Genomic DNA, 13,461 nt, shown 5'->3' with positions numbered 1-13,461 from the left:
TTTACACTTCTTTACCTCTTACATATTTTTTTTTATTTTTTACTTTTCTTCAGGATTTCTAGCTCCAGATAAAATAGACAACCGGTTCTTTGATCCAAAATTTGCCTTTAAGGATTTGGAAGGTCCAGTACAGACTGTCTCACAGCTTGTTTCTTACAAGAAGCCAAAGGTCTGCATTCTTTTTTGTTTGTGGACATAACATAAAGTTAGACATGTCGGTGTTTTTTTTTGTTTTTTTTTAGCAATTATATTGATTCGTGAGCTGTTTTGCAGTTCTTGGTCTTTGTGAGTTCGTTACTGTGTTGCTTGATTAATGTATGAATTTTGTTCTGCTTTTCAGGCAGAGGGTTATGCTGAAGGTTCCCTTACACTCTATCATCGTGCATCTTTGATTAACTTTCTGAGAGCAGAGAACCCAGTCGACTTCTTGTCAAAGACCAGTGAGGTGAGCTTTATTTTGTTCACACGAAAAAAACACTGCTATAGAAAACATATATGATGCAGTGTAGTGTCACAAAATAAGTGCGACTTGACAGAAACCGGTCATTTATTTTCAGAATAAGTCTTTATGCTCCAACTATTTTTGTTTAGATTACTCTGGATGATCCAGTTTTAGAGAAACATCCAGCTACAAGTGATGACATCCGTGAATGCTGTCGAGACATCAAAGTATTGGGGCGCAAAGAGCTAAGGTAATTTTATTAAAAAAAAAAAGGAATATTATTGTTAATCATCTGATGAACTAACTCAGACATGTTCATTACAAAGCTACTATTAACTGTCACTATTTTCTTTTCTGCAGATTGCTCCTCAGTTGGCGTTCTAAGTTACGAAGATCTCTTGCCAGGAAGTTGAAAGAGGGAAGTAAAGCATCAGAGAAAGAAATAGAGTAAGAGCAGCAGTGATTTTACTGGTCATTCCTTTAAATACAATTTACACTCTGTATCTCGGTCTCTTGCTTTTTCAGATTTCTGCAATACACAATTTCTGTGTCTGCTTTCTTTTGTACCAGTCTGCATTTCTACGCATCTATTCTATCATAGCTATTGACCTATTACTTTTAGCATTGTGCTCTTTTTATTATTTTTTTTTTCTTCCTTCTAGGCTTAGCTCAGGTGAGGAGGAGGATGAAAAGGAAGCCCCACAAAAGGTAGTCGAGAATAAACCGGAAGATGAAGAGGAGGAACTTGACAAGAAACTTGCAGAATTGAAAGCGGATGAGCTTGCAACACTTAGAAGGTCTGTGATATTTATGTCTATTGTGTTTGCTACTGATAACAGTGTAATGGTAGGGCTCAAAGTTTCTACTCGCCCACTAGATATTGGCAAGTGAAAATTCACCCCTATGCTATGTTTCCATGGTCTTCACTCTTGAAGGAAGAAAAAACGTTTGCTAAAGGCTCAGCGCCGTCAGAGGGAGCGTGTGGAACTAAAAATGGATCTCCCAGGAGTCTCCATTGCTGATGAGGGAGAAACTGGCATGTTTTCACTGCGTACAATTGGCAAGAGCGAGGTGAGTACTGGAATGTATGTAATTATTTTGTATGGTTTTCCCTGACTTTTTCTACATGAATGCCACCTGTTATGGCATACACTTGCATACCTCCCAACTCCGGCTTCCAGAGAATCAGGATGCCAGTGGGACGGTGGTAAAGGAGGTGGACCAGTGATGCAATCATGTAGTTAGCTTTACCTGTAAAAAAACGGGTCTGCCCAAATTACAGGCAGGGCAGCATGGCATGAACATACGCCAGGCTGCATGTTAATCATTTAAGTCAGCCCTCTGAGGGTAGACTCTGCAGGGAGCACTGTTTCAGTGCTCTTTGCAGGGTCACATTGCCCTGAACGTAATGGAAGCATGTCCAATGATGGCCTTGTGCTGTGCTTATTAGAGACAGTTCCCAAAAGCGGGACACCAGGGAACTAAGTCAGAAAGTTAGGAAAGAACACGAAAGTTTGACTGTCCTGCCAAAATCGGGAGAATAGGGAAGCATGCACTTATGCCAGTTACAATATGGGGCAATCTTCTCAGCAAAGTGGAATATGTTAATGGTTCATAAATTAATCACTGCTTTCACCATAGCTGTCGTTTCTTTTAGTACTTATTAGCCAAACAATGTAATTTAGCTATTGGGTGGATGTTGAATGAGAAGTTAATTGTGCGGGAATGCTCCTGTCTCAACTTTTTTGTAAAGACTGTTGTGTTCCCAGATTGTGCTTTTACTTTGTTATATTGTTATTTGTATATTGTATATTTTGGTAAGATTTTCAGGTCCAGGCTCTTCCGTACTTTTAATTCACAATCATTTGCAGCTTTTGCAGACTCTTTCTCGTGGTGACATGTCCGTTGCAGATTCTCTCATATCAGATCCAGCCCATAATAGTGAAGACATATTTCTCTCTGAAGAAGAGGGCTCGGAAGGAGATGAAGTATCTCTTGCCAGTGACCTGGATGATGATGACATTCAGGAAGTAAGAGAGCTGGAAAAAGAAACTAAGATTATAAGGTAATCTTATAATTTTTACATTTTCACATATTTTGTTTGTTTTCACTATTCCACTTCAATAATTCCTCTACTTCAAGGAAACCTCCCTCTGTTGATGAGTCCCCTGATGACAAAGAAGAAGTGAACCCTCTACTTGTTTCTTTGGAGGAAAAATCAGAAAGTCAACAGAGAGATACAAACCTGTGGTTTGGGAAGGTAAGGCCTAGGGTCATAACTAATTTCTACATTAGACCTTTTTGGGTTGTGCTGTTTTGTAGCATTGGTTCTATCTGAAATATTCCAGAATACTATCTTTTAAGTACAGCACTTGTGTGGTTCAGTGTTTAAGATAAAATCTATCTACTTGGAATTTACTGTACAAAATAGTATGTACAATGAATGTATTGTTTATATGATAGGTTGCTCTTTTGTTTCATGAAATGCAGTGTCAAAAATAATTATATAAATGTTAGTGCCCTGGCAGAGTAAGGGGTTCTGATTTCCTGTTGCTCTCTGGTAGCCTTAGATGTTGGCATTTTTGGACTGGATAGAATGTACTATGGGGAATGGTTTGACTTTTGCAATTGTCTTGCTACAGCAAATTATTTCACATCCTTCTCTTGTAGGGAATTTTTTCTTCATTGGATTTGGACATTGACGAAGATTTGGAAATTGGGCAGGCACAGTTGCTACAAGAAAACAGTAAAGGTGAAAACCAAAATACATTTTGTATGTGTGTGTATGTATATATAATATATATTCTGTGAAATCAAACTGTCCATTTAGGAAGCAACACTGAGTGACAATCAATTTCACATGCTGTTGTGCAAATGGGATAGACAACAGGTTGAAATTATAGGCAATTAGCAAGACACCCCCAATAAAGGAGTGGTTCTGCAGGTGGTGACCACAGACCACTTCTCAGTTCCTATGCTTCCTGGCTGATGTTTTGGTCACTTTTGAATGCTGGCGGTGCTTTCACTCTAGTGGTAGCATGAAACGGAGTCTTCAACCCACACAAGTGGCTTAGGTAGTGCAGCTCATCCAGGATGGCACATCAATGCGAGCTGTGGCAAGAATTTTTGCGGTGTCTTTCAGCGTAGTGTCCAGAGCATGGAGGCGCTACCAGGAGACAGGCCAGTACATCAGGAGACGTGGAGGGGGCCGTAGGAGGGCAACATCCCAGCAGCAGGACCGCTACCTCCACCTTTGTGCATGGAGGAACAGGAGGAGCACTGCCAGAGCCCTTCAAAATGACCTCCAGCAGGCCACAAATGTGCATGTGTCTGCTCAAACGGTCAGAAACTGACTCTATGAGGGCCCGACACAGGTGGGGGTTGTGCTTACAGCCCAACACCGTGCAGGACGTTTGACAGTTGCCAGAGAACACCAAGATTGGCAAATTCGCCACTGGCGCCCTGTGCTCTTCACAGATGAAAGCAGGTTCACACTGAGCACATGTGACAGACGTGACAGAATCTGGAGACGCCGTGGAGAACGTTCTGCTGCCTGCAACATCCTCCAGCATGACCGGTTTGGCAGTGGGTCAGTAATGGTGTGGGGGGGCATTTCTTTGGGGGATGCACAGCCCTCCACGTGCTCGCTATAGGTAGCCTGACTGCCATTAGGTACAGAGAGCAGATCCTCAGACCCATAATATGCTGGTGCGGTTGGCCCTGGGTTCCTCCTAATGCAAGACAATGCTAGACCTTATGTGGCTGGAGTGTGTCAGCAGTTCCTGCAAGACAAAGGCATTGATGCCATGGACTGGCCCGCCCGTTTCCCAGACCTGAATCCAATTGAGCACATCTGGGACATCATGTCTCGCTCCATCCACCAACGTCACGTTGCACCACAGACTGTCCAGGCGATGGCAGATTTTAGTCCAGGTCTGGGAGGAGATCCCTCAGGAGACCATCCACCACCCCATCAGGAGCATGCACAGGCGTTGTAGGGAGGTAATACAGGCACGTGGAGGCCACACACTGAGCCTCATTTTTACTTGTTTTAAGGACTTTACATCAAAGTTGGATCAGCCTGTAGATTGTTTTTCCACTTTTAATTTTGAGTGTGACTCCAAATCCAGACCTCCATGAGTTGAAACATTTGATTTCCATTTTTTATTTTTTGTGTGATTTTGTTGTCAGCACATTCAACTATGTAAAGAACAAAGTATTTCAGAAGAATATTCAATTAATTCAGATCTAGGATGTTATTTTTGTGTTCTATTTTTTTTTTTTTTTTGAGCTGTGTATATATCATCTATGGAGATATATATATTATACTTTTAATTCTTCCTCACTTGCTCCTATACAGTAGATAAGCCACAGAAAAAAAGCAAAGAAAAAAAGAAACTGGAACTACAACAACCTACCGAAGATATTGCAGCTGTCCAGAACTCCACAAAGAACTCAGAAGAAACTAAAGAGTTTCCACAGAACTCCATAGAGACTGGAGCAGTAGATAATGCAGCTGGGGATCTCAGTGAATCAGACAGTGACAGCAGTGAGGATGAAAGGTGAGATGAAAGAAAAGGGGAAAAAATATGTTCTGAAAATGTTTTCCGACGTGGATGGACTGAAGTGTGGCAGTTGAGTAAAGTGAATACATTTGTTTTCTCTTATAGTGACATTAAGTCCATGAAAAGGAGGCTTGGGAAGAGAAAGGGGCAAGAGGACGAGACGGATGACTTTGAAGTAGTTCCAATAGAACGCCCAGGTCTGTGCATAGTAAATGTTTTATTCTTTCTTGCAACTTGCCCTCTCACTCACATCACTTCAAATATGTTAACGATGAACCAACCACTGTTAGATTTTAGCTTCCAATATCCTATGTCACCAGTCCCACTCATCTACCTCGTGCAGGAAGTATGCAGGTGCTATATGATGGAATCACAAAATCTTTAAAAGTTAAAAGTAGTGCGGACATCTGCACAATTCTGTGACTTTTGAAGCATAACCACCACCACTCAGCAGCACTGTCACTCTGCAGGTTTTGTTTTTAAATTATTTTTATCCCTCTGTTTCTCCTTCCCATTTTTTAGTTCACCTAATTAACCTCTGTTTTATTTAGTTATGCATAACTGAGCACCTGCCCTGCAAAGACTTCTCATTGAGTTGCGTTTGGAAGTCTGTGATGGAACAGCCACAGAATGTTTAGCTGTGGAAAACAGGGGAGGGCTTGCTAAGGTTGTTACAAGTTATTACAAGCAGTTTGTAGATATACCCCAGTTAAGTTTATCGGGGGGCAGTAGTGAGTCCCTCACACTAAAGGGCAAACTGTAGACATAGGAAAGCAAAATGACAGTACAGATATTCAGATTTGGCACAAAGAAGAAAAGGTAAAATAAATTAAGGTGGGTGGGAGAAGTAGTATATTAATTATATACAGGTGATACTCGAAAAATTAGAATATCGTGCAAAAGTTCATTTATTTCAGTAATGCAACGTAAAAGGGGAAACTAATATATGAGATAGACGCATTACATGCAAAGCAAGCTAGTTCAAGCTGTGATTGGTCATAAGTGCCATGATTATGGCTTACAGCTCATGAAAACCCCAAATCCACAATCTCAGTAAATTAGAATATTGTGAAAAGGTGCAATATTCTAGGCTCACAGTGTCCCACTCTAATCAGCTAAGTAAGCCACAACACCTGCAAAGGGTTTCTTAGCCTTTAAATGGTCTCTCAGTCTGGTTCAGTAGGAATCACAATCATGGGGAAGACTGCTGACCTGACAGTTGTGCAGAAAACCATCATTGACACCCTCCATAAGGAGGGAAAGCCTCAAAAGGTAATTGCGAAGGAAGTTGTATGTTCCCAAAGTGCTGTATCAAAGCACATTAATAGTTATGTGGAAGGGAAAAGTGTGGAAGAAAAAGGTGCACAAGCAGCAGGGATGACTGCAGCCTGGAGAGGATTGTCAGGAAAAGGCCATTCAAAAGTGTTGGGGACTTTCACAAGGAGTGGACTGAGGCTGGAGTCAGTGCATCAAGAGTCACCACACACAGACGGATCCTGGACATGGGCTTCAGATGTCGTATTCCTCTTGTCAAGCCGCTCCTGAACAACAATGTCAGAAGCATCTTACCTAGGCTAAAGAAAAACAGACCTGGTCTGTTGCTCAGTGGTCCAAAGTCTTCTTATCTGATGAGAGCAACTTTTGCATCTCTTTTGGAAACCAATAATCTAGAGTCTGAAGGAAGAATGTGAAGTTTCCACAGTCTGTGTTGATTTGGGGAGCCATGTCATCTGCTGGTGTTGGTCCACTGTGCTTTATTAAGTCCAGGGTCACCGCAGCCGTCTACCAGGAGATTTTGGAGCACTTCATGCTTCCTTCCGCAGACAAGCTTTATGGGGATGCTGACTTTATTTTCCAGCAGGACTTGGCACCTGCCCACACTGCCAAAAGCAGTCGCCTGACCTGAACCATGAGACATGAGACCGAACAATGCAGAAGAGCTGAAGGCCACTATTGAAGCATCCTGGTCTTCCATAACACCTCAGCAGTGCCACAGGCTGATAGCTTCCATGCCACGCCCCATTGATGCAGTAATTGCTGCAAAAGGGGCCCAAACCAAGTACATATGCATGCTTATACTTTTCAGAGGTCCGATATTGTTCTATGTACACTCCTTGTTTTATTGATTGCATGTAATATTCTAACTTACTGAGATTGTGGATTTGGGGTTTTCATGAGCTTTAAGCCATAATCATTACACTTATGACAAATCACGGCTTGAACTATCTTGCTTTGCAAGTAATGAGTCTATCTCATATGTTGGTTTCCCCTTTCACGTTGCATTACTGAAATAAATTAACTTTTGCACGGCAATTTTTTGAGTATCACCTGTAGTTACATAGCTGAAAAGAGACCTGCATCTGTCAAGTTCAGCCTTTCTCACATCTGTTTTTGCTGTTGATCCAAAAGATTAAAGGGAATTGCTAGTAGTTGTTGTTGCCTCCCCTCCTCGCCACCCCAAATATGAAACAAAGATTAAACTTTCCTGCAATGGGCAAATTCAGCTCCCTCCTCCGTCGATCAGCAAGGTTCCTTGTGTGGTCCTATCACAGGCTTCTCATTGGTGAAGGGAATTTTAATTAAACAAACAAAATACAAGCAATGGAGGGAGGCAAGAGGGAGGGAAAGATTATTACCTTTGTTCCCAGTGTGCAATGCACTCTTACAACAAATGAAAAATCTGTACAGAATTGATATCTGGGAGCTATGTGAACTGATTTCTGGGCTGGCAAAGTCACGTGTGCCAGGAAGTAACTAGCCCCCCTTACACAAGTGCAGATAATGCTGAATGTGCAGTGTTTCAAGCAGAAATATTGTAATTTCAGACTCTTTAACCCCTTAAGACCGGAGGGCGTACAATTACGTCCTTTAAAAGCGGCTCTAAACGCCGCAGGGCGTAATTGTACGCTCTCTGGTTTTTTGTTACTTACCCGGTCACCGGCGATCCCACGCCGGCGATCGCGGTTGGGGGGACTCCCAGGGAGCCCCCCACGGCACCTCTGTCCTCTTCAGCCCCCCCTCCCCGGGCCATGTGAGAGTGAGGTCCTTGCGAGAACCTCACAATCACATGACCGGGATAGCTGGCTGCAGCAATGCCAGCAGGGGGACTAACTGTAATGACAGTCCCCCTGCTGGTTGGAAATAAAATTAAAATAAATTAAATAAGTGTAAAAAAAAATAAAAAAATATATATATATATATATTGGAAAATGTATTCATACTTACCGTAATTTTCTTTTCCTGGTTATATGCCATGGCAGCACAACATTGGGTAGCTCCTCCCTATCCCCATTGGACAGGAATAATAATTAAGCCGTATAAGTACCACCTCCTGCTCCTCCTTCCCCAGTCACGTGTTCCAGCAATAGCCCCGGGTGGGACCCTTGTGCTGCCATGGCATATAACCAGGAAAAGAAAATTACGGTAAGTATGAATACATTTTCCATTTTCCTGGCCATATCCATGGCAGCACAACATTGGGTAATACCCAAGCAATAAACCAGGGAGGGAAAGAGACACAGACTCAACATTTTTTAAATGCAAAGTGTATTAACACCACAACAAGTGAAAGACACAGAAATCAGGTATTGGATACAGACAGGACTGACTTAGCAAATTGATCAGACAACCCTGCTCTGACATCAATTTGGTAGCTCCTAATGAAAGTGTTAGAGGAAGACCATGTAGCTGCTTTACAAATGAGTCAGGAGAGACATTAGCTGCGGCTGCCCAGGAAGAAGAGAGAGCCCTAGTGGAATGGGCTTTAAGACCCACAGGGACCGGATATCCGGTGGACTGATAAGCCAGAATGATAGCCGCTACTATCCATCTGCTAATGGCAGATTTAGGAGCTTGTGAGCCCTTTTTACAGCCGCTATGAAGGACGAAAAGACTGTCAGAAGAACGCCAAGCAGAAGTCCTATCAATATACATCCGGAGGCATCTCACTAGATCCAGAGAGGACAGGTCAGCAGAATTCCCCATTTCATGGGAGTCCGACCTCAGAGATGGAAGACCAATATCCTCATTGATGTGAAAGGAGGAGGTGACTTTAGGTCGAAATACAGGAACCGTACGGAGGACCACTCTGTCCTTGTGAAAGATAGTAAAAGGCTCCTTGATGGATAGGGCATTGAGCTCAGAAACTCTCCTGCCAGAGGCCAGGGCAACCAGCAAGGCAGTCTTAATAGAGAGAACCTGTAGGGAAACCGAATCAAATGGTTCAAAAGGTTTCAGCTTCATGGCATCCAGAACCAGAGGGAGATTCCAGGATGGGACAAAAGGTTTAATAGGAGGTTTCATCTGAAGGTTTTCACCTTTGATGAATCTGATGACATCAGAGTCCAGTGCCCATCTACGACTGGTCAGGGCGGACAAGGCTGAAACGTGTACCTTGAGATTGTTATAGCTCAGCCCTTTAGTAAGGCCAGATTGCAGGAAATCCAAAATATTAGAGGAGGAAGGATCTTGAACATCCACATTTCTGTGAAGGGCCCAGTCGGAGAAAACCTCCCACACTCTATAATAAGTGGCTGAAGTGGAATGCTTACGTGCCCTCAGCATAGTATCAATAACGGCCTGGGAGAATCCTCTGTTCAAAAGCCGGTTCCTTTCAGTTTCCAAGCCATTAGGTTGATAGAGACAGGGTCTGGATGCATTACAGGACCCTGGAACAGAAGATCCGCATCTTTGGGGAGCGGGAGAGGAGGTTCCACCGAAAGACTCAGAAGCAGAGGAAACCAAGGTCTCCGAGGCCAATAAGGCGCAATCAGGATGAGAGACACCTGCTCCGTTCTCAACTTCCTCAGGAGTGGTAGAATTAATGGAAACGGGGGGAACGCATAGCCCAGTCTGAACCTCCAGGGGCTTGATAAGGCATCCCTTCCCAGTGCCCGGTGGTCTTCTTCCTTCGTGAAGAAAAGGGCTACCTTCCTGTTGGCCCGAGTGGCTAGAAGGTCTACTTGAGGGAGACCCCACATGCCCACAATCATGCGGAATACCCTGTGAGATAGGCACCATTCCCCTGGATCTATTCTGGATCTGCTGAGGAAATCCGCCAGTTGATTCTGTTTCCCTGGGAGATGGATGGCTATAATGCCCGCCAGGTTTCTCTGAACCCACCACATCAGGTGACTCATTATTTCCATCATCTTGCAGCTCCTGGTACCCCCTTGGCGATTGACATAGGATACTACGGTGGAGTTGTCCGTCCTTATCTTCACCCATTGACCCTTGAGATATATCGAGAAGTGCTTCAAAGCTTTGAGGACAGCCAGAAGTTCTAGCAGATTGGAATGAACATTGCTCGTCTTGAAATTCCATTCTTCCTGCGCAAAGTTGTGGAGATAATGAGCGCCCCAACCCCACTGGCTGGCATCCGTTGTCACAGTCCTCCATGCGATGTCCCCTAATGGAAAACCTTTGGATAGGTGTTTTCTGTTTAGCCACCAGATTAGAGAATGGCGTACATTCAGGGGAAGCTTGATGGGCTGGAACAGGTTTCCGGACGAGAATTGACTCAGGAAGTTGGCTTGGAATGGTCTCATTCTCCACTGAGCCCATCTGGTCAGACCTATTGTGGAGGACATGGAACCAAGGAGGCTCATTACAGCCTTTGCAGGGGCAACCGAGGATTTCAGCATTCTTCTCAATAACCTCTTGAGTTTCAGTATTCTTACTGATGAGAGCTGGACAGTGCCCTTCAGAGTTTCGAAGTGGGCACCTAAGTAAACCATAGATTGCGTTGGGTGGAGGTGGCTCTTCTTGGTGTTGATCTTCCAGCCGTGAGCTTGCAGAAACTGAATGCTGGTAATAGCCTGGGATGTCACTGAATCCACTTTCCTAAGATCCTAAGATCAAGACGTTTCCTAAGATCAAGACGTCGTCCAAATAATGGTAAATAGCAATGTTCTGCTTTCTGAGTTCTGCGATGAGAACAATCAGGACCTTTGTAAACGTTCTTGGGGCTGTGCTCAGTCCAAAGGGGAGGGCCCTGAACTGGAAATGACCTTTTTCTACAGCAAACCTCAGAAACTTCTGATGGATTTGGGCAATGGGAACGTGAAAATATGCGTCTAATAGATCTATAGACAGCATCCATTGGTTGGGCGACACAACCTTTATTATAGATTGCAGAGATTCCATTTTGAATCTGCGAATGTGCAGATGCTTGTTCAGCCTGTGTAGATCCAGAATGGGTCTCCATCCCCCTGAGGATTTCCTTGTTAAGAAGATGTGGGAGTAAAACCCCTGAGTTCTTTCGCCCGCTGGCACTTTGACGATGACCTTCTCCTTCTGCAAGGAAAGGATGAAGTTTTGTAGGGCCATGCACTTTTCCTTGTCTCCTGGCCACTTTGTGAGGTGAAAGGACCTGTTGGGGGGGATGCTTGAAGAATTCCAGCAGGTAACCTCTCCGAATAAATACAGTAAAAAAGGCTGCGCACAAATATAAAATCCAATGGTTAAACAAAAAAGGAGAGAATTAGTCCAGCTATTGTGTCCTTACAAGTGTCCTTGGATGTTGAGGTCTTCTACTTGTATAGTGGTATCACTTGGTATGAAAGATAAAAAGGAACAAGGAACAACCAATGGTGTAGTACGTAAAATTCAGGTATAGGTGTGAAAAGTAATAGTATAAAACTCACATTTACCAGAGCTAATGTCCAGCTCTGGAGTGAAGTGCGTACAGCGGTTTAATCCCCGCTTATGGGATATAAGGCAGGTTCCTCTCCGTGAGTGGTTTTCAATTCTCGGGATAAAAAGAAGAAACAGCCAATAGTGCTCACTGTATGGCAATATGAATAAGAATAATAAAAAATGTACTTACAAAATAAGAGCAGACACACTGCTCTTTGATGACAGCTTGGGTGGATAAGCGCTGTCTTATTCTTTTTATCTATTATAACCTCTCCGAATAATATCCAGCACCCAAACGTCGCTTGTGTAATCGGTCCATCTCGGAAGATACTGGAGAAGACAAGCCCCGACACCTTCGGTTTTGGGCAGTACGTAGTCATAGATTCCTCGGATTTTTAGAGGAAGATGAACCGCGTGACCTGCCTCCTCTGTTTCCAGAAGGGGCTCCTCTCCCCGGTTGAAATCTGGAATATTCCCTACCAGGCTTGTAGGACCTACTGTCACGAAAGGAATGGTACTCTTTCCGGGCACGAAAGGATCCTTTATACTTCCTCTCTTGGGGTAGAAAGGCTTTATTTCCTTCAGCCGCCCTCTTAATGCATTCATCCAAATTCTTGCCAAATAACATATTCCCGTGAAATGGCAGAGAACACAAACTATTCTTGGAGGAAGCATTGGCCGCCCAAGATCTGAGCCAGAGTGCCCGCCTGGAGGAAACCGAGAAGGACATATTTCTAGCAAGGTTTCTCACCAGATCCACTGCGGCCTCCGAAGAGAAATCAATCGCTAGACGCATATCCTTTAGGGCATCAACAATAGAGGAACGGCTTCTGCCACTCTCGATGTCCCCTTCCAGCTCCTGCAGCCAAACCTTCATAGCTCTTGAAACAGACGTGAGAGCAACGGCAGGGTGGAGACTTGTGCCTGAGGCTACATAGGATTTAGACAGGTAGTATTCCATCTTACGATCCATTGGATCCCTGAAAGAGCCAGCATCATCCACCGGCAGGGTAGTGCGCTTGGCTAGCCTAACCACCGCAGCATCAACTTTGGGTGGAAGATCCCATGTTTCAGCATCTTTGGAATCAAACGGGTATAACCTGGAGAACTTCCCTTTTGCAGATGATCTCCTATCAGACCTGGACCATTCTTCTTTAATAAGGTCACTAATAGTGGTATGCACAGGGAAAGCCGCTCTTTTCCTTCTAAGATCTGAGAAATAGCGGTTAGACGTAGAGGGTTCCTCCTCTGAGGGTTCTTTCAAGGTAAGGGTTTCTCTGACCCGAGCAATCAAATGATCCACCTCCGCAGGTACCAGGAAGTCAGGATCAGGCATAGCATCCTCCTCCGAGGAAAAAGCCAAGTCTCTCAGCGAAGCTGTATCCATAAACTCATCCTCCGAGTTATCAGGAGACCAATCTGACAGCTCAGAATATCTAGGTCGCTTGTGGGTCTTACCAACCTCTCTGATGCCCCGGGCAACTGCATGCTTGATAAGCTGCCTAAAGTCCGGTGTTGACTGAGAAGGTCCAGCAGCTGCTGAGAGACAATTCGAACAGAGACGTTTCCCTTCTATGGCTCTGTTATCACAAGATATACACAGCGTCCCTTTGGGCGACTTCCCTTTGGACGATCCTGAAGTCTTTGTACTTTTATCACTGCAATACACCAAACGTGAACATTAGTACATTACCACTCTTTTATTTATTTATAATATCAATATCATTTTTTGTCCAAAAAGGATGGCTTACCTATATCGCTTAGATTGTGACCTATTATGATGAGGAATCCGATTCCCTGGATCTTGAGCGCGAATCC

The 13,461-nt window shown here is 43.9% G+C and overlaps 1 protein-coding gene across 2 annotated transcripts in view; it reads left to right on the top strand.

The window, feature by feature from the left end:
- The window catches only part of FTSJ3 (FtsJ RNA 2'-O-methyltransferase 3), a 51,733-nt gene that overhangs the window by 12,354 nt on the left and 25,918 nt on the right, over nt 1-13,461 (top strand). The window contains exons 8-18 of one of the 2 annotated variants that reach the window (XM_063434848.1): nt 54-169; nt 341-445; nt 592-692; nt 803-889; nt 1,105-1,239; nt 1,378-1,513; nt 2,314-2,507; nt 2,585-2,702; nt 3,113-3,194; nt 4,806-5,004; nt 5,113-5,204. In XM_063434848.1, coding sequence (XP_063290918.1) covers nt 54-169; nt 341-445; nt 592-692; nt 803-889; nt 1,105-1,239; nt 1,378-1,513; nt 2,314-2,507; nt 2,585-2,702; nt 3,113-3,194; nt 4,806-5,004; nt 5,113-5,204 — 1,365 coding nt within the window. Of the gene's footprint in view, nt 1-53; nt 170-340; nt 446-591; nt 693-802; nt 890-1,104; nt 1,240-1,377; nt 1,514-2,313; nt 2,508-2,584; nt 2,703-3,112; nt 3,195-4,802; nt 5,005-5,112; nt 5,205-13,461 lie in introns of both variants that reach the window. The other variant, XM_063434847.1, reaches the window with a different exon arrangement.

The sequence above is a fragment of the Pelobates fuscus genome, chromosome 10 (genome assembly GCF_036172605.1).
Source record: "Pelobates fuscus isolate aPelFus1 chromosome 10, aPelFus1.pri, whole genome shotgun sequence".
Lineage (NCBI taxonomy): Eukaryota > Metazoa > Chordata > Amphibia > Anura > Pelobatidae > Pelobates > Pelobates fuscus.
The sequence above is the reverse complement of the archived record's forward strand: the minus strand, read 5'-3'. Positions and strand labels throughout refer to the sequence as shown.